The sequence below is a fragment of the Falco naumanni genome, chromosome 12, assembly GCF_017639655.2.
Source record: "Falco naumanni isolate bFalNau1 chromosome 12, bFalNau1.pat, whole genome shotgun sequence".
Lineage (NCBI taxonomy): Eukaryota > Metazoa > Chordata > Aves > Falconiformes > Falconidae > Falco > Falco naumanni.
The window spans coordinates 33,828,555-33,847,144 of record NC_054065.1 but is presented as its reverse complement, the minus strand read 5'-3'; the positions used below and the strand labels follow the sequence as shown (position 1 = coordinate 33,847,144).

Here is an 18,590-nt window from a genome sequence, read left to right as displayed (position 1 = left end):
GAGGCCCTGCCCCGGCCCCGCGCAGGCACCGGGCCGGCAGCGATGGCGGCGGCCTTATGCCGCGCCTTCAGGGCGCTCCTGTGGCCGGCCGCTTCGCTGCCCGCCGGGCTGCCCGCCGGGCCGCCCGCCTCGCTCCGCCTCCCGGGGGGCGCGCTGGCGGCTGCCTGCCGAGGGTTGGGCGGCTCGGCGCCGCGCTGCACCACAGACCCCATGTGGAAGTGCCGGATCAAGTACACGGTGCGGCCCGTGGGCATGAAGAAGACGGGCGGCCGAGACCACACAGGTGGCAGGACGGGCGGGGCCCGGCGGGGGGCAGCCGGGGGCGGGCAGGGCCCGGGGACAGCCGGGGGTGAGTTGGGGTCAGGCCCACCTGCAGCCGCTACTCTTTTCTGCAGGCCGCATCCGCGTTCGGGGCATCGGCGGGGGACACAAGCGGCGGTACCGCATGATCGATTTCCAGCGGCTGCGCTACGAGGAGGGCGCCGCGCCGCAGCCCTTCACTGAGAAGGTCATCAACGTCCGATACGACCCTTGTAGGTGAGTGTGAGTTGTGGGCTTGGCCCCGGGCGTATTTCCCTGGGGGGACCACCCACCATGAGTGCCCTGCGCAGGTCGGCTGACATCGCCCTGGTGGCCGGCGGCAACCGGAAGCGTTGGATCATTGCCACGGAGAACATGCAGCCAGGGGACATCATCACGAACTCCCCTCACATTGGCAGAATGGCAGGTGCATGCCAGGGCCAGGGATGGCCGCGCTGGCCCTGCCAGGGATCCATCGGCTGCTCCCTGCCCAACTAACTCAGCAGCTTCTGTCTTCCAGTGTCAGCTAATGAAGGGGATGCCTACCCACTGGGGGCTCTGCCTGTTGGCACGCTGATCTGCAACCTGGAGAGCCACCCTGGGAAGGGAGCGCAGTACATCCGGGCAGCTGGTGTGTCTCTGGGAAGAGGACCCAGTGTCTGTAGCCATTTTCAGCTTGGTGCAGATGGGGGGGGGGGGGGGGGGGGGGGGGGGGGGTGCACCACCCTGGGTGGCCAGTGACAGGGAATCGCTCTCTCCTCTCCTCCCCGTGTTAGGATGCAAAACAGTCCTCCAGAGAGGTAAGGGCAGCTCTGCCCCATTGCTTCCTGGTGATGTGTTGAGGCCCTGTCTTTGGGAAGCAGTGCTGCACAAAGGGCACTGACAAGGGCTTTGGGAAGTTCCCAGCATGGGACTGCACTTGCCACACGGTAGGATACTTGGTCCTGCTGCTCCAGGCAGCTAGCTGCCTCCTCTCTTGCCTGCTGCAGGGACTTGTGGGGTGCTGCTGAGGAAAGTGAATGGGACAGCCATCGTGCAGCTGCCCTCCAAGAGGCATATGCAGGTAGAGGAGCCATGCTGTCCCTGACCTGGCTGCCTGGGCCTGCAGCCATATGTCCCCAGAGAGGCCTGCAGCTCTTCTCTGTCCCCTAGGTGCTGGAGACTTGCGTGGCCACGGTGGGCCGTGTGTCCAACGTCGACCACAACAAGCGGGTGATCGGGAAGGCAGGCCGGAATCGCTGGCTTGGCAAGCGCCCACACACAGGCCTGTGGCATCGCAAGGGTGGCTGGGCTGGGCGCAAGATCAAGCCTCTCCCGCCCATGAAGAGCTACGTCAACCTGCCGCGGGTTACAGCACAGGAGTGATGCTGCCAGCCAATAAAGTTCTCCATACCACTGCCGTGTTCCTGCTGCCTCTTCTGCGCGGGCCTTAGGGGATGGTTTCCCCAGCAGGCTCGTTTGGCTGCGTGCAGCCCCTGGCGGGAGTTGGGCTGCCCTGGCCTGAGCTTGAAGCGGATGGGGGTCTCGGGGGGTGGTGGTGGTGGTGGTGGTGGTGGTGGGTGTCAGGCAGCTCTGCACAGCCGTGCCGAGGCTGACCGCGGGGCTGCTCTCCCGCCTTCCGCGGGCAGGGCAATGAGGGCAGCGGGCGGCCGGGCTGTAAAGCGACCGCTGGTGGGCGCGGTGACCCGCTGCGCAGCTGGGGAGCGCGGACCTTGGCGTTCTCCAGGCCCGGTAATGCCCCACTGCTGCCCCCTCCTCGTACCACCCTGCTCCAGCCCTGCGCCCCACACAACCCCCGGTGCCCCCGGCCGACCCGGCGCCGCGCTGCCTCGTGCCCATCCGTCGGCGCAGCCGGGCCCCGCGCCGCTCCCCGCCGGGGCGCACCGCGCATGCGCGCCCGCGCGCGGAAGTGCGGGGGAGCGGCGCGGGAGGTAAGGGAGCTGGGGCTGGGGCTGGGCTGGGCTGGGCTGGCGAGCGCCCCGAGCCGAGCTGGCCTGGGGCGACCCCCCGACCTTTCCGTCTGTGAGGAGGACCCGGTACCGCAGCCCTGAGGCGAGACGGCCCGGCCCGCCGCTGAGGGGCTGCGGCAGTCTGGGCCGGGCCGGGCCAGGCCCCTTTGCGGTGCCCTGGGAGCTCTCGCTTGGGCCACGCTTAGCAGGAGCTTTATTCAGAGGGGCCTGCCCAGGCGAGCCCGCTGCCCGGTACTTGCGGCGCCGGTGCTGCCTACCTCTAGCGGGGAGCGGGAGGGCCAGAGCTCAGGCCTGTTCCTGCCCCGCGCTCCCGGCCCCAGTTGGGTGAGGTGCGGCGGGGCCCTCCGGTACAGGCTCGCACCGGCACTCGGGGCCGGCGTGCGCGCCCCGCGGGGCTGCCCGCACCGCCAGCACAGCCGGGCTTTGCAGCTGAGCCTCCGGCAAAGGCTGCCCGCAGCCTGCCCTGCCACGGCTGCTCAACAGCCCAGAGAACACCGTGTCCTGCCCGCTTACCTTGTTGCTGTGTGTGTGGTGTTTTCTGAGGAGAAAGTGAGCTGCGTATCATACTTCCATAGTCGTGTTGCATTAGGGGCTTATGGTACTGGCCTTGAGTACAGCCAGTACAACAGTACATTTCATGTGTTACACTGCCACATCACAAGTGCTGTACCCTGCAGGATCACAGATTTCTAGCCATAGCAAAGCTTGTGCTCAGTCACCTTTCCCCAGCTCCTGCTTCCCCTCTGTCTCTGCAGGCACAGTTCCTGTCATGGTGAACGAGAGGCACAATGGCAACCTGCTCGTGCGCCTGGGACCCAAACTACAGGCTTACCCGGGGGAGCTGCTCCGGCAGCGTCGGGGCCATGATGGCCAGCCTGAATACCTGATCCAGTGGAGTATTGTCAGCTTGGAAGAGAGAGCAGTGGGAGGCAGCAGTGCCTCCTCTGCAGAGACCAAGCCAGAGAACATCTTGATGTGGATGTCTGCAGAAGAGGTCTGTGCCAGCTGCCCGGCGCTGCTGGGCAAGAGGAAGCTGGAAGGGCAGTGGGTGAAAGAGGAGAAGGCAGCCAGCCCGTTTGCTGCAGAAGTCCCACTGGATGAAGCCTCGCTGCTGGAGATGAAGGCTGATGTCAGGAGCCTGGTGCAGCGAGCTGGCCGGCAGATGGCTGAGACCGGGGCCCCTGAGTCCTCCATTCTCAACACCATCCACGTGCTGAGCGCGTACGCCAGCATTGGCTCACTAGCGGGTGCCTTCAAGGAGACGGGAGCCCTCGACTTGCTGATGAAGATGCTGTGCCACAAGGAGAAGCAAATCCGCCGCAGTGCTGGCAAGATGCTAAGGGCCCTGGCTTCGCATGATGCAGGTGGGGGCTGCTACCGCTCAGTGCCACTGAGGAGGTGCTGCTGGGCAGCTGAGGGGTGCCAGTCCTTTTGTAGGTGTGGGGTACCTAGGAAGCAGTGTGTCTCGAGGGGCTTGTTGGCAAAGGGGGAAGAATCAGACTGGAGCTTCCAAAGGGCTCCTCAATCGTAGTTGTCTGTGGTGCTCTAAGACTTGTGAGCTCTTTCCCCTGAGGGGTTCCTGAGCTGGGATGCTGATTAACTGTTAGGAGGACTTATGCCAGGGCACGTGACAGAGTGTTGGGGTGTCTCTGCTGCATGCTGTCAGTTGGAAAGTGTCTGGCCTGTTCTTGGCAGGGAGCTATTCCTTAGGTGGGTGGAGGCCTGGTCCTCACCCAGTCCTCTCATTTGAGAGGAGCTGCCACTGCTGGAGCTTCCAAAAGGCTTCTTAATCTAACAATAAGTTTCTGTGGTGCTCTAAGACTTGGGAGCTCTTTCCCCTGATGGGTTCTTGAGCTAGAGTGGTAATTAGCTGTTAGGAGTGTTAAGGGCTGTCAAAGAGAGCTGTCCTCGCCAGCAGGTAGGGTCTCTCAGGCTGAGGTGCAGCTGCCACTTTCCTGTTTGCAGGTTCAGCCAGTAGCAAAGCTGAGCACCCATCCCAGGGACACACAGACACACGTAGGGGACTGACAAGGACACAAGGCGCTACCTTTAACAGCACATACATACGGGTCTCACATAAACACAAACACAGCCAAGCCCCTTCTTCAGCTGGCAGAGACAGAATGTCACTCATGCCAGCACATGTAGCATTCTCCAGGTTCACAAGCACACACACATTCATGGATCACTTGAGTACCAGCATGGCCCTGCTGCCTGCCCTGCACCCCTACCAGGATCTGAGTCCCCCTACCCACCTGAGGGATCCCCCTACTTGCCAGCTCGTTGAGCCCGATGCTTGTTAGCAAACTTGTAGCACTCAGACATTTGTCCCTTACACAGTCCATATTCACAAGTCCCTCTGCACTCACAGCACAGACTGCCACCTGACTTATACCACTTATACCCTGGCCTGGATGCAGGGCCTCCTGCTTGCCAGCTAGTCCAGTGGGAAGTTTTGCTGACAAATTACATGCATACCCCATGCGCAGCAGGACTGCAGAAGATACAGATGCCTGCCCTCATCGCCCCGGCACCAGGCACTGCAGTCCTGCTTCAGCTGCCAGTGCTGACTTCCTCACTTGCCTCCCTCACAGTAGCTGTTTTTTGGGGGCCACACCATTCCCTCCCCAGTGGCTGATGGCTGAGGACCCCACCCACTCCAGTGGTTAGCAGAGACTCTTGCACTCACTCCGGTAGCACTCACTCCAGCAGCTGGCAGCACAGGCCAGGGGTACCTACACCCCTGGTCTGACTCCAGTAGTTGGCACCCAGTCCATTCTGGGCCAGTGTCCCCAGTAGCTGACTCTCCAGGCTCAAAGTCTGTGACACTCTCCCCAGATCCAGAGAGCAATGGCCCCTCCAACTGCTAACGCCAGGATGCTCACTTGCTCCAGTTGCTGACACCACAGGCCACAGGGTTTCTGCACTCCCAGTCAGGTTCCAGTTGCTGGCACTAAATTCCACTCACACATACGCAGGTCTCGCCAGCTGCCAGCACTCATTCCTTGCAATGCACACACATGTGGGATGGAGAGATAATTGGAAAAGATTTAATAAGAAGATGTAAGAAAACAGGACAAACTGCAGCGTTCAGGCTCAGGGCTTAGTCAGACAAGTGCACTGACTGGCCATGGTTTACACAAAACTGGCCCCTTTTATACCCCTTTCTGAGCATCCCTCTCTGTTCCTTGCCATTTCCCTGCCCGTGCACATCCCCCTGTCTGTTGGCAGAGTTCCACTGAGCACCCTCCAACATCCCAGACCCTCAGGGTTACATGCTTATCAGTAGCAAAGTCCCAGTTTGCCTGTAGTTTCTTCATAGCCGACCAATTAGTGCAGCTGACTGGGTTTGTTTCTGGTTATTGTCTTTGTTAACGGTAATTGCTCAGGTTTTATGTCTCTGTGTGTTTGTCTTTCTCCCTTTCCTTATCACCCAAATTTGACAAGGTTCTTAGTCAGATAATCTTACTGAAAAATAAGCATTCTCACACTGAGATGTCCATAATAATTAGAGTGTGACTGACCAGATTTGTTTCTCATCAGTGCCTCCCACTAGTATTTGTCAGTCACGTTTGTGATTCTTTATGTTCTTGTTTCTGGCTTCCTTCTTACTGTCCCTTTTTGCAGTGAAAACGTCCTTGACCGGATACACTTAAAGGAGCAGTCAGTATGTTTCTGCATACCCTTAACAATGAAGACCTGTGCCAAGGGGCTTGGCAGAGCCCTGGTTGGTAGAGGGTGGTCCTCACCCAGTCCTCTCATTTGAGAGGAGCTGCCACCACTCCAAAGTGTCTGATGAGGCTTGGGTGCACTGGAAGGTTGCTGCTGGTGGTGTGTCCCACAAGACATTTGGCTTTCCCTGCCCTAGTGCCTGAGTTCATGTGGCTCTCCAGTGGGGCAGATGTGGGGGCTGATTCAGGTTAAGACTTAACTCCACTATTCCCTGGAGCCCTGTTTGGGAGCCAGTTATTTGGGGTTGCTTCTTTGGGGGAATCTTGCAGCTTTAGGGGTGGAAGAAACACAGCATTATTAACGGAGTAAAATGTTGCCCGTCCAGGTTAAAGGACAGAACACGGTTCTAGGTTACGCTGAGCAGCCAGGCTGTTCCTTGCATGCAGGTCTGTCTCGCTCAGGGAGGGTGGCATGAAGGTTGTCTTCATGGGGCCTGAAGAGTTTCTGTTGTTGTTGCAGGGAGCTGGGCCTATGTCCTGCTGTCTCTGAGCCAGCAGGATGGCATTGAGCAGCGTATGGACTTCGACAGTCGCTACACCTTGCTGGAGCTGTTTGCTGAGACAACATCCTCTGAAGAGCAGTGCATGTCTTTTGAGGGGATTCACCTTCCGCAGGTAGTGGCTGGGCCTGTGGGGTTTAGGGGTCAGGAGAGGTGGGAGTCGGGGACCAGAGCTGGTGTCCTTGTTTGGGACAGGAGGGTAGTTGGCAGTGGGCAGCTGAGCCGGACAGCACTGGGAGAGCTGGCACAGGATGTGGGCCTGGCTTGAGGCTGGGGTGTGGCGGAGAGGCGTGTGGGGAGCCTTGTCTCTGAGCAGGGAGATGAGGGTGGGCTGAGAGGTCTCTGCTGCTGCCTGCTGGTCTGGAGCAGTCGTGGGAACCTGACTGTGGATGGTCTGGTGGCTCAGAGAGAGCCGGGGTCTGGAAGCACTGTGCAGGCTAGAGTGTGACAGCTGCGCTCGTTGCAGATCCCTGGGAAGCTGCTGTTCGTCCTGGTGAAGCGCTACCTGTGTGTCACTTCTCTCATGGACAAGCTCAGCAGTGGCATGGAGCAGGGATGGGAGCAGCAGGACTGCGCTGTGCCCAGCCTGCTCCCTGAGGAGAGGAGCCGTGTGAAGCAGGAGTTTGAATTCAGCATGGCTATGGCAAACCTTATCTTGGAGGTGGTGCACGTGATGGGCTGGGACCCCAGCCACAAGCCAGAGCTGCTGCCCCAACAGGAGCTGCGGCCGCGCACCACCCGCTCCATCTTCCAGCACAGTGCCACGTCCTGCACTATTGCTCAAGCAGCCCCCACTCCTCCACCAAAAGAGCCCAGCATCTTCAAGACGCGCTCAGCCTTCCCAAGTCGCAGCAGCTATGTAGAGTATGTGCAGGCAAACCTGGTGCATGGCATGCGGGTGCGCATGCTGGAGGACTATGAGCAGGTTAGCGCTGGTGACGAGGGGGACTTCCGCCAGAGCAACGATGGCACACCGCCCGTGCAGGTACCCTCTGCGGGGAGGGCAGGGGCTGGCAGGGGCCTTTCTGCTCTGTTGTGTAGCCTCATGTGGGGGCAGTGGGGTTGGGCTTGCCTTCCCTCAGCTGGGTGTGTCTTGGGCTCTTCTCCTCAGGTGTACTGGCAAGCCCTGGGCTGTACTTACTGGGTTCACTGGCACATGGTGGAGATCGTAGGCCCTTTGGGGCAAGAGGATCATGAGCACCAGGAGAAGGTGTCTACTCTGGCACGCAGCCACAAACTGGCAGCAGGTGAGCAGCCTGTCAGCTGGGCCTGTGACTTCTCTGCAGCCCTTCTGCAGCCGCATGCTGGCACTGTGGGTTCTGCTGGTGCTGGGTGTCCAAGTGCATTGCTCTAGCTGGTCCAGGCACCACGGGAACAGGTTGGGGGAGCAGTGAGCTAGAGGCACCCATTTTGAGCGTGTGCTTTTTCTGTTCTGCAGCCTTGTAGCCTCTACAGAGGTTCAAGTGAAGATGGCAGTCCCCATCTCTGCAGCTTCTAAAGTCTCCTCCCAGCATGTTCCCCTTCTCTCGCTGCCCCGCCGCAACAGGCCATGGGGGCAGTGGGGACCTCTTCTGCCCAGACGGTCCACATGAGCTCTTTCCCTGGGGAGTGTGGGGTGAGCAGCAGAGGATGGGGCCACTGGCAGAGCTGACAGTGCCCTTCCTCTTTCTGCTCTCCTGCAGTTGCGCAGCCATTTTTCTGCAAGCCCTTTGCGGGGCTGTACTCCCTGCCTTACCTGGGGGAGCAGCCGACGAAGGCTGCAGAGGCCCTGAGCCGTGCCGAGTGGTGGGAGCTGCTCTTCTTTGTGAAGAAGCTGGAAGAGCAGGAGCAGAAAGAGATCATTTGTCTCATCCATCAGGAGCAGGCGGAGCAGGTATGGGCCAGAGCCTGCAGTGGGGACACGGGAGGGGGAGGGAGTGAGGGAGAATGTTAGGGGAGGGGCCAGCCCCAGAGTAGGCAGCGGCCAGCGTGAGCTGTGAGCCGTGCAGTGACAGCCTGGATGAGGCAGAAATGGGACTGAAACGGGAGGGTGAGTGGGGGGTGGCGAAAGCGTGGGGAGCTGGGCGCGGCAGAGGGGTGGGGAGGGATGAGAGGAAGTGCAGTCTCCCCCGACCCTGGAAGAGTGACTGTGTCCAGCGAGGGTTGGGTAGGCGAGGCGGGCCCATGGGGTGATTCTGCTGGTTGTGTCTGGGTGGTGAGTACAGGTGGGAGGTGTGGGCTGTTGGCAGTTGGGCTGGGGACAGCCAGGGGAGGGTGGCACTGGGGAGTGGCCCTGGGGGCCTCCGGCAGTGCAGCCTTTCTGTCTGTTCTGGCGCTGGCCATCATGAAGGGCATGGGGTCTGTGGCGAGTCCACGAGGGTTAACTTAACTCTTCTGTCCAGCTGTTGGAGATGGATGAAGAAGCCCTGATCCAGCTGTCAGTACCCGTGGAGCTGGCCCAGAAGGTGCTTCGGGTCTTGGAGAAGCAGTGCCAGGGCAGCGCCCAGCGTGACCTGCGTGGCTCCCGCATCTACGCCAAATACTTCCTTGGTAGCGGGGCCAGGCAGGGTGGCAAGGGGAGCCCTGCTGTGTCCTCAGAGGGTGCCGGCTGCAGGAGCACCGTCCCTGAAGCCACGATGGCCAAGGCAGCAAAGGAAGACCTCTCTGCAGCCCCAGTGCCGCCCCAAGCCCCGGTCGTGGCAGTGAAGTCGGATTCGCAGCTGTTCAGTGAGCTCCTTGAGAGGGAAGGGCTGTTCTTCCCAGAGGTGACAGAGGAGCAGATCAAAGGTAGTTGCCTGCTTTGCACTGGGGAACACGCACGGTGCTGGAGGCATTGCCATTGCCTCGACGGAGGAAGGCTCTGGGCAGGGCATGGGGAGCCATGTGCCCGGAGGCTGCCTGGGGAGGGGGGAGCCTGTGGGTGCTGGGTCTGTGGTTGCGTGGCACCCTGGGAGTTGCTTGGGGGTGTTACTGGTGCCCTGACGCCTGCACCCTGCCTCCCTCCTGCCAGTGTTAGGCAGCTCCGAGGGGGTGAGCGAGAGGGGCTCGCTGGCCGAGATTGCAGCTGTGGTGGACGTGGTGCAGAGCAGCAGCTCAGAGGTGGGGCTGCGCTTAGCTGGGCTCAAGCACATCATGAAGATCCTGGAGGAGGAGCCTGAGGCTGAGCCCGAGTTCGAGCAGCAATTCAGCAAATCCCTGGGCAGGCTGGGGAGCAGGAGTATTGGGTGAGCCAGGGGTTGCGCACCCCTCCTACTGGCTGGGGAGGGCTGTATCGGTGGGGTGGGGGACAGTACTGGAGGTGGCAGTGGAAGTGCGATAGCTGGTATGCTGTGTGCCTGGCAAGAAGAGAAGCGGATCTTGTGTCCCTTTGTCCCGGGCAGGCTCATTCCTGGGGCTGACTCAGGTGTGGTAGAGCCATGGGGGCAGGGAGAAGGCGGCTGGCAGGGCCCGAGGTGCTGACGTGCCAGCAGCGGTGCCAGGAGTTTCCTCCTGAGGCGTCCTTTTGCATGCAGGGAAAAGCTGGTGAAGGTGGCAGTGGAGCTGCTGAGCGCTGAGGTGTCAGAGAAGGCCCTGGTGGTGGTGACGCTGCGGTTGCTGCCTGTGCTCATGGCGAAGTACGAGTGGCGCGTGCCGTTTGCCACGGAAGGTGGTGTGCGGGCTGTGCTGGCCTGCATGCAGCAGCACGCCTCCTCCGCCGTGGTGCAGCAGGCTGGCCTGGCGGTGAGTGTGACAGAGGAGATGCTGTAGGTGGGCGGGCAGGCTGCAGGCTCATCCAGGTGTGGCAGAGGTGCCCAGCGCCCTCCTGACTGCTGTTGCCCTTGCAGGCCCTGAAGGTGCTGGTGGGAGCTGTGGCCGGCGAGGCAGGCGGTGCCAGTGGAAATCCCTTGCCCCTGAACCATGCCGATGCACAGATGATGCGGGAGATCTTTGCCAGCATTGGCTCTGCCTCCGGCAAGGGCTCAGCAAGCCCGCTGAGTGCCATCCCTGCAGCCATGAGCACCATGCAGAGGGTTCCCGGGTAGGGTCAGAGCGAGGAGAGCAGCTGGGGGTGGGGGTACCCTCTGCATGGAGTGGGGCGGGCAGGCGGCTGGTGGCTGCAGGGGAGGCTGCGTGCTTGGTAGAGGAAGGTGCCCACATCGCTCCATCCCTGCAGGGGCTCCTCGGGCGTGCAGAACGGCTTGCTGGTGGTGAACATGCTGATCGACGGCCACCGGGGCCTGGCGGAACAGCTGGTGAGCTGCGATCTCCCCGCAGTGCTGCAGAGCTGCTGGTGGGACAGGCAGGGCAGTGGCTGCCCTCATGCGATGCTGGCCCTCAGCGTGATCAACCGCCTTGCGGAGCACCGGCTACCCGTGGGCCCGGAGGTGGCAGGTAGCACCCCCCGCCATGCCCTGGCCCACAGGCGCAGCAGGCAGGGCTACCTTGCCTGCCAAGGCAGAGCAACCTGCTGGCACCTCTCGAGCAAGTGCTTGGGCTGGGCCCACGTGTCCTTGTCGTGGCAGGCAGAGAGGCCCCGCTGGAGGTGAGGGACGTGCAGATGCTTCTGGGCAGCCTAGGGGACAGTGTCTTGTCCAAGGACGTGGTGGTGGCCCTGGAGCGGCAGCTCTGTGGTGAAGGCCCCATCCTCTCTGGCGAGGCGGCTCAGCTGCTGCAGGACCGCAGGTGCTTCAGGCTGCTGCTGCGCAGCTTTGAGCTGCTGCGGGCAGAGAAGGCTGTGAGCCTGAGCATCCTCAGGTGGGTCCAGGGTGTGTGTGTGTGAGCGCTGGTGGTGATGTTGGGGGTACATGGCACATGTTTGTGGGTCCTGGTGGGGCTGTTCTTCACCAGGGGCAGGGGCAGGGGCACGCCAGCAGATATGCGGGTGCTGATTGGGGCGTTCTGGGGCGCAGGGCCATGTGGGGACAGCAGGGTGCTGGTGGGGGGTGTGTGGTGCCTGGGGAGCCTTGGCTCCCAGTGCCTGTGGGGTGCCGGCCCCCCAGGCGGGGCAGGGAAGGAGGGCTGCCTGTGGCACTGCTGTCTGTGTGCCCCAGCCTGAGCGGGCCCCTCCGTCACTCAGGATCCTGAACAAGTTCCTGGATGGTTACCAGGAAGATGTGCTGCCGTGGCACGAGTGTGTGGAGCCCTGTTTGTCCTCCTTGAGTGCCCAGAGCTGTGACTGGGAGGTGAGGGGGCCCCGGGACTCCCGGCAGGCAGGGGCATCTTTGCTGGCTGTGCCACGCGTCGGCCGGGCCCGGCGTTGGTGACGCAGAGTCCCCGCCTGCGGCAGCTGGGCCTTGTTGTGGCAAACGTGCTGGGAGAGGTGGGGAGCGGCTGTCCTGGCGGCGGCTGCGTCCCGGTGGCTGGCATGCCCAGCGCCGTGCCCGGCTGGGCTCTCGCAGGCGCTGCTGTGGTGTTGGGGTGTCGGGGATGGAGCCCTGCTGCAGCCCGCTGCTGGGGCCTGGTGGGTTCTCGGCACTGGCCCTGACGGCTGCCTGCTCCCAGCAGGTGGTGCAGAAGGTCATTGGCTTCCTGCACCGCCTGGCCACCACCAGCAAGGACTGCGTGGTGGTGATGTGCCACGTGGGCGCCCGCGAGGCTCTGTCCAAAGCCCTGGAGAAGCACAGCACGGCTCCGTCGCTGGCGCCAGCCCTGCTCGAGCTGGTGACGGACTGTGAGAAGTACGCCAGCCTCTACAAGAAGCTGACGACCAGCATCTTGGCTGGCTGCATCCAGGTGGGCCTGGGGAGGCCCGGCTGCACTGTGGCTCTGGGTCTTGGGGCCGTCCAGCTGTCCGCGGCACCAAGGGGCAGCCTTCTGCTCTCTGCCTGCCGCAGCCCCTGCGGTGGGGGAGGGGAGGAGGAGCCAGGGTGCCCGGTAAGAGCCTGGCCCTGTCCCATAGCTGGTCCTGGGGCAGATTGAGGAGCACCGCCGGAGCCACCAGGCCATCAGCATCCCCTTCTTCGACGTCTTTCTGCGCAACCTGTGCAAAGGTGAGCATGGGGAGCAAGAGCTGAGCCCCTGTGCTTGACGTGTGCTGGCCAGGTGGCTGGAGGCTCCCTGTGCTCTCCCTGCAGGCTCCAGCGTGGAGGTGAAGGAGGACAAGTGCTGGGAGAAGGTGCAGGTCTCTTCCAACCCCCACCGGGCCAGCAAGCTGACGGACAGGAACCCCAAGACCTACTGGGAGTCGAATGGCAGCACCGGCTCCCACTTCATCACTGTCCATATGCAGTGCGGTGTGGTGATCAGGTGGGGCTGGGCCAGGCAGGCTGGGGGGCCTCGGGGCCAGGAGGGCCAGCGGCTGCGCGGGGAGAAGAGGCCTTTGGGGGTCTGCGTGAGCCCTGCCCCGGTGGTCTGCGCTGTGGGGGTTGCTGGACGCGGGCAGCAGCGCGTGTGGCTGGCCGGGGCCAGGGCAGGGAGGTGAGGGCTGCTGGGCAGCACCGTGTTTGCTGTGCTGCAGGGAGATGAGCATGCTGGTGGCCAGCGAGGACTCCAGCTACATGCCGGCCCGCGTTGTGGTGCTGGGGGGAGACAGCCCTGCCACCATCAGAACCGAGCTGAATGCAGTGAGTCTCGCGTGGGCTGCGCAGGCGGTGGGTCCCCGCGGGAGCGGTGGGCTGGTCCTTGCTGTGCCCCGAGAAGGTCTCGCCCTGGTGCGGGGCCCCGAGAGGTGCCCTCCAGGGAGCGGGGGTGGCAGGAGCTGTGCTGCGGGGGCTGCCTGGCTGTAGGCAGCAGGTGCTGGAGGCTTGGGCACAGGTGCCGGGGCTTGTGAGCCTCGAGTGAGGCCCTGGCAGGGGGTGGCCTGTGGCTGCATAGGGGCTGCTGTGGGGGACAGAGGCCGTGGCTTTAACGGGGGTGGCCAGCGGGGCACACAAGGTGGCTGCTACTGGCTGCCTGGCGTGCTGAGGGCTCGCTGGCTGCCTGCAGGTGACCATCCTGCCCTCGGACAGCAGAGTGATCCTGCTGGAGAACATGACCCGCTTCTGGCCCATCATCCAGATCCGGGTGAAGCGGTGCCAGCAGGTAGGGGAGCAGGGGGCTGGGCCGGGGAGCTGGTAGCGTGGGATGTCAGGGCCGGGCCTGAGGAGCTGAGGGCTGCGCTGTCCCCTAGGGTGGCATTGACACACGTGTGCGTGGCATCGAGGTGCTGGGTCCCAAGCCCACTTTCTGGCCCGTCTTCAAGGAGCAGCTGTGCCGGCGGACGTTCCTCTCCTGCACCGCTCGGGCTCATGCCTGGTGCCAGGAGATCTGCCAGGACCGGGGACGACTGCTGCAGCTCTTTGGCAGGTGAGTTGTCTCCTGGCTGTGCCATCCCCGGGCAGGGAGGGGCCCTCGTTCCTGCCTGGCCACTGGCGGTGCCCAGAGGGCCTGGGCCACCCTGGGGTCCCCCAGGTTTAAGTTGAGCACATGGGCGTGGCTGACCCACCAGAGAGACCAGAGAGGTGCCCCACAGGGGCCAGCGCGTCCCAACCTGGCAGAGGTCAGTCAGGCACAGGCAGGATCTTGCGGCCACGGGTGCTGCACAGCGCCCCAGTTTCACGGGGCCCACGAGGGCCCCGAGACCCAGTGCGGGTAGGGCCTGGGGGCAGCGAGGGTCCCTGGCTGCTGGGGGCAAGCGGGGCTGCTGAGCCATCGTGCCTGGCAAGGGGCAGGGCAGGGAGCAATGGCCACACTCTGCTTGCCTGGGGTGTCCCCCCAGCTGGGCGGAGGCGTGCAGCAGTGCTGTGTGCTGCCCATGGCTGTTGCAGGCTGAACCGGGCGCTGCAGCATGAGCAGAGCTTTGCTGACCGTTTCCTTCCCGACGACGAGGCGGCCCGGGCCTTGGGCAGGACGTGCTGGGAGGCCCTGGTGAACCCCGTGGTGCAGAGCATCACCAGCCCAGGTAGCCTGCGCTCTCGCGGGCCTATGGGGGCCATGCCCCGGGCTGAGGCACCCCACTCTGAGTCTGGTTGGCCTCACAGACCCCCAGGGAGCCAGCCCCCTGGCCTGGCTGCTGAGCAAGTACCTGGAGAGCGTGGAGCCACCCCACCATGCCACAAGCTGCGGTGCCGTCTTTGGTTCCCGTGTGCGGCGCCTGACACAGCTCCTGGTGCACGTGGACCTTGGCGGCCCAGAGCCGGAGGAGGCAAGAGCAGCTGGTGAGCGAGGGGCTGCCCTCCTGGGGGGCTGGGGCGTGGTGGGCCAGAGGTCCAGGGGGCGGTGGCTGTGGGGATCCGCTGGGGAGCTCTTAGGGGGCCCTTGTGGCACCTGAGGCCCCTGAGCTGGGGAAGGCTTGTGGCCGTGTCCCTGCGGCAGCCATGGCTCCCTGGCATCTGTCCTGCTCTGCACCCCGCGGGGAGAGGGGCGAGGCCGTCGTGGGTCAGCATGTAGGGCCTGCCCGCAGAGCCCGGCTCAGCCCGGGGCTGTTCCTTGGCAGGCGGGAAGGAGGAGAAGAGCAAGGAGGTGGCGGCCAGGGCTGCGAAGGCGGTGGTGAAGTCGGGCGACCTGGAGAGCATCTGGCAGTGCTGGCGTGGTGTGGTGCAGCAGCAGGTAGAACGTGGGGGGCCGGCCGTGGGGGCCGCAGGGTGTGTGTGGGACCCCATACCGGGCAGGTGTAGAAGGGAGCGGTGCCCGGTGGTCACCCGGGAGCGTGGGGAGGGTGCGGGACTGCCTGGCCTCTGTGGGGGCAGCCACGCTGTGCTCCCTGGCGGTGCTGCAGGCCAGGGGACAGGTACAGCGTCGGGCTCTGTGTTTCCTGCTGGGCTGCTGCTGCGCTTCTGTCTTGCCCCTGCTCTCCCAGCTCGCCGCAAGCTCTCGGTAGCCCATGGCAGCACTGGGGCCTCTAGTCAGCCCCTGGCTGGGACCTGAGCAGTTGGTGTCAGCAGAGCGACGCTGAGGCTGTGGATGTTCCCATGGCCCACGGGCCTGTCCCGCTGCGGGGCTCGCCCCTCTGGTGGTGTCCTGCTGCCGGGCTTACCTCTCTCGTGCTGTGTCCTGCAGGTGCAGCAGTTCCTGGAGGCAGCAGGGCAGGCGCCAGACCTGGTGGAGCGATACTGCAGGCTGTACCAGCGCCTGCGCAGTGCCACGGCGGAGCTCTTCGGGCAGCGGGCTGCCTTTGTGTTGGCCCTGGGCCAGGGCTTCGCAGGGGCTTTGCTGCAGCTCTCCTTCCTTACCGCCCTGCATGTGAGTCGAGGGAGCGTGGCAGTGGTGCTGGGCCCTGACCTCGCTGGCCGCGGGTGCAGCAGGCGAGGCAGCCCTGGCTTGCGGCCTCGGGGTGAGCCCTGGGTGGGCAGTGCCTTGGCCCCCTGCTGAGCCATGGCGCCCTGCCCTTCGTCAGCCCCAGACAGGGAGCGCTGCTGCCTGGGGCGGGTGCCTGGGCACCCTCGGCCCCTGCCCGAGCGCCCCAGGGTTTCCCCAGCTGCTCCCCCATGCTGTTCCCTTCGGCCTGGCCCTGCGGGCAGCCAGTGAGCCCCCTCCACAGCCAGCCCTGTCCCTCCGCAGGTGAGTGAGCAGTTTGCCCGCTACCTTGACCGGCAGATCCAGGAGCTCCGTGGGGCTGCGGGCAGCACAGCGCCGCTGCAGCAGCTGCAGCAGATGCTGGAGCCCTTCGTCGTCTTCAGTGGCCTGGAGCTTGCCCACACCTTTGAGCACTTCTACCGGTGAGGGTGCCGTGTCTCCACAGAACCAGAGGGCCTGGTGCAGCTGGCGTGGCGTGGAGGTGGCACTGAGGCCGTGGCCGAGCCTGGCCTGGTGTGGCAGTGGTGCTCCTGGTGCTCCCGCTTGGCTTTTCCCTGTGTGGGTGTGCGGAGGGAAAGGCTGCGGGGTCCCGCCGGGCACTGCATTTCTGTAGACGCCCGTTCCCTGCTGGCGGAAGGGAGGGGAGATGGGTGCTGCCGGGGCTCTGTGCCTTGCTGCGAGGCTGGGACCATGTTGGGTCTCGTGGTGGGTGGCTGATGGCCATGGGGCTCGGGCTGCCCCCTGACGTGATGCTGGCGGCTGTGGCAGGCACTACCTGGGGGACCGGCTCCTGGCACAAGGGCCGTCTTGGCTGGAAGGAGCCGTCGTGGAGCAGATCGGACTGTGCTTCCCCAGCCGCTTCCCCCAGGATATGCTGAGCAACTTGGCTGAGTCGGAGGAGCTCCAGCAGCAGTTTTACCTCTTCCAGCTGCAGGAGCAGGACAAGTGGCTGCTGGAGCTGGACACAGGGCTAGATAAGGTGAGTGTGTTGGTGGGGTGGGGAGGCTGAGGGCTGCCCGCGTTCCTCACAGGGATCCTGAGCTGCCCTCACGTCCGCACGCCCAGACACTGGGGACAGTCTCTGTGGTACATGAGCCGGAGGTGAAGGTGCTGGCCCTGTCCCCGCACTGCTGGCCCGTTTCCCCATTCTGCTACATGGACGAACCTGGGAGGTTTTTCTCGGCGGCGCTGAGCTCGCCCCTGGATGAGTTTGCCAACTTCTGCAGGCGGCGTGAGTGTTGCAGCAGCGTGCACGCGTGTAGCTCTCACCACAGCAGGCCACGGCAGCTCAGCCAGAAGTGGTGGGAGCACGGGGCTGTGCTGGGAGAGCCTGGCGGGGCCGGCCCCCGGCCCTGCACTGATGCTGTCTCCGGCAGGCCAGAGCCAGCTGGGCTGGGAGTGCACGAAGCCCCGTCGGCTGCAGTGGACGTGGCTGGGCCATGCTGAGCTGCAGTTTGGAGACTGCGTCCTCCACGTGTCCACGCTGCAGATGTACATCCTGCTGTGCTTCAACGGCGCTGAGGTAGGAGCTGGGGCCACGGCGGGCTGAGGGAGGCAGCAGATGCTGGAGTGTGGCAGGACCTTGTCCCCTCTTCCAGCGGGGTCTTGAGTGGTTCTCGGGGCACAGGCCCCTGCCTGGTGTGGCTGGGCCTGTGGCCAGCGGGTCTTGGCTGCCGTTCCCTGCCCGCGCCCCCCTGCAGGAGGTGGCTGTGGAGGCTCTGCTGCAGGCTACGGGGCTCCCTGCTGACCTGGTGCACCACGCGCTGACACCGCTGACCCACGGCGAGGGCGTCCTGGTGCGGAGCTGCGCTGTGGGAGGTGCGTGTGGGGCTGGGGTCCCCGGGGCGGTGCTGGTCCGAGCCCCAAGTGGGTGCTGGGGTGGGGGTGCCTGAGCTCGTAGGGGGAGCAATGGGCTGGGGCGAGTCTGTCAGCTCTCCGGGTGCAGGTCAGTTGGAGCCTGAGGCCATGTGGGCAGGGGTGTGTGTGGGGCCACGCGTGGGTCAGTGTGGGGGGTTTTGCCTCGGGTCTGTGGGGCTGGGGACCGGGGCCGGGGGTTGTGCGTGTGGCGGCTGCTTGGGGCTGTGTGTGGGGGATGGGGATGGGAGTGGCACCTGTGAAGGCAGTGGTGGGAGGCCCAGGGCTGGGTCCCACAGCCACACGTGTGTCCTGGGGCTCCTTCAGGTCCCAGCTCAGGGCTCGGCTGACCCTGGGTTGGGCGCTAGCTCCAGATGTGCTGCGGCTGAACCAGGCAGCCCTGGCCCGTTCCTCTGGCCGCCACCTGAGGCTGCTGCCCCAGCAGAGGTACCTGCGGGCGGAGAGGGCTGAGGTCAGTGCCCTGGAAAGGAAGAGGAATGTCCTCTGCTGCCTCATCACCCGCATCCTCAAGGTGGAGAAGCAGCTCCACATTGACAACCTGGTGTTCAGGGTATGGAGGGCTTGAGGGGCAGAGAGGGGCTGGCTGGGTGCTGCGCCGCACTGCCACATGTGTCTCCCTTGCTGCCGTAGGTGATTGATGCCTGTCAGAAGGGTGAGCTGGGGCCAGGGCTGCAGTTCCTGAGCTTCTGCTGCCACAGCGTGGACGTGCTGTCCTGCATCCTGCACCTGCTGAGCCAGGGCTATCTCCGGCGCCAGGAGGAGAGGCCTCATGTTTTGGAATACATCTCTGCGGAACCCACACCATCCCCTACCTCCCAGGCCCAGCCCCAGGTTGCCTTCCAGACTGTAGAGATCAAGACAGCAGCAAGCCCAGCCTCTGCTGGAAGGAGACAGACTTTTTCCACCTTCAGGTAGACAAGGCCCTGGCTGCGCTGGGAGGACACAGGCTGGGTTGACACATGCTGGGTTCAGTCTGTCTCTTACTGAGGCTTGAGTTATTTTAAATAAATGAGCCAAGCTCCTCCCAGTCCCAGTGTGTAGTC

General features: G+C 63.9%; 2 protein-coding genes across 12 annotated transcripts; both read left to right on the top strand.

Annotated features, from left to right (window-relative positions):
• Positions 1 to 4: 4 nt before the first annotated feature.
• On the top strand, positions 5 to 1,695 carry MRPL2 (mitochondrial ribosomal protein L2). 2 transcript variants are annotated; one of them, XM_040612325.1, is made up of 6 exons: positions 5 to 283; positions 396 to 537; positions 612 to 727; positions 821 to 931; positions 1,290 to 1,363; positions 1,453 to 1,695. In XM_040612325.1, exons 1-6 carry the CDS (start codon positions 43 to 45, stop codon positions 1,663 to 1,665), a joined length of 897 nt encoding a protein of 298 aa, XP_040468259.1. In that variant the 5' UTR covers positions 5 to 42; the 3' UTR covers positions 1,666 to 1,695. The 2 variants fall into 2 exon arrangements, with proteins under 2 accessions (XP_040468259.1, XP_040468260.1); XM_040612326.1 differs by lacking the exon at positions 821 to 931.
• Positions 1,696 to 2,202: 507 nt separating this feature from the next.
• Positions 2,203 to 18,569, top strand: LOC121096165 (cullin-9-like). 10 transcript variants are annotated; one of them, XR_005830368.1, is made up of 30 exons: positions 2,203 to 2,231; positions 3,026 to 3,634; positions 6,462 to 6,616; positions 6,968 to 7,486; positions 7,613 to 7,748; positions 8,184 to 8,374; positions 8,883 to 9,267; positions 9,491 to 9,704; positions 9,993 to 10,200; positions 10,305 to 10,498; positions 10,634 to 10,851; positions 10,983 to 11,214; positions 11,537 to 11,642; positions 11,962 to 12,192; positions 12,359 to 12,449; positions 12,534 to 12,705; positions 12,917 to 13,022; positions 13,384 to 13,479; positions 13,568 to 13,743; positions 14,205 to 14,338; positions 14,418 to 14,594; positions 14,873 to 14,985; positions 15,436 to 15,618; positions 15,937 to 16,094; positions 16,441 to 16,651; positions 16,738 to 16,903; positions 17,049 to 17,194; positions 17,271 to 17,490; positions 17,972 to 18,097; positions 18,178 to 18,292. XR_005830368.1 is itself a non-coding variant. In XM_040611848.1 (30 exons), exons 2-30 carry the CDS (start codon positions 3,040 to 3,042, stop codon positions 18,460 to 18,462), a joined length of 5,916 nt encoding a protein of 1,971 aa, XP_040467782.1. In that variant the 5' UTR covers positions 2,203 to 2,231; positions 3,026 to 3,039; the 3' UTR covers positions 18,463 to 18,569. The 10 variants fall into 10 exon arrangements, 6 of the variants coding, with proteins under 6 accessions (XP_040467782.1, XP_040467777.1, XP_040467778.1 ...); XM_040611848.1 differs by having other exon boundaries at positions 11,965 to 12,192; positions 17,373 to 17,490; positions 17,895 to 18,097; positions 18,178 to 18,569; XM_040611843.1 differs by having other exon boundaries at positions 11,965 to 12,192; positions 17,895 to 18,097; positions 18,178 to 18,569.
• The last annotated feature ends 21 nt before the right edge of the window (positions 18,570 to 18,590 follow it).

Bases quoted from the DNA above. Each gene is read 5' to 3' on its own strand.
- MRPL2 (XM_040612325.1), top strand. From the start codon at position 43: ATGGCGGCGGCCTTATGCCGCGCCTTCAGGGCGCTCCTGTGGCCGGCC. The intron at 284-395 runs GTGGCAGGACGG...TCTTTTCTGCAG, and splicing joins GGGCGGCCGAGACCACACAG to GCCGCATCCGCGTTCGGGGC. The intron at 932-1,289 runs GTGTGTCTCTGG...TGCCTGCTGCAG, and splicing joins GCAGTACATCCGGGCAGCTG to GGACTTGTGGGGTGCTGCTG.
- LOC121096165 (XM_040611842.1), top strand. From the start codon at position 3,040: ATGGTGAACGAGAGGCACAATGGCAACCTGCTCGTGCGCCTGGGACCC. The intron at 12,706-12,916 runs GTGGGGCTGGGC...GCTGTGCTGCAG, and splicing joins CAGTGCGGTGTGGTGATCAG to GGAGATGAGCATGCTGGTGG. The intron at 16,095-16,440 runs GTGAGGGTGCCG...CGGCTGTGGCAG, and splicing joins ACCTTTGAGCACTTCTACCG to GCACTACCTGGGGGACCGGC.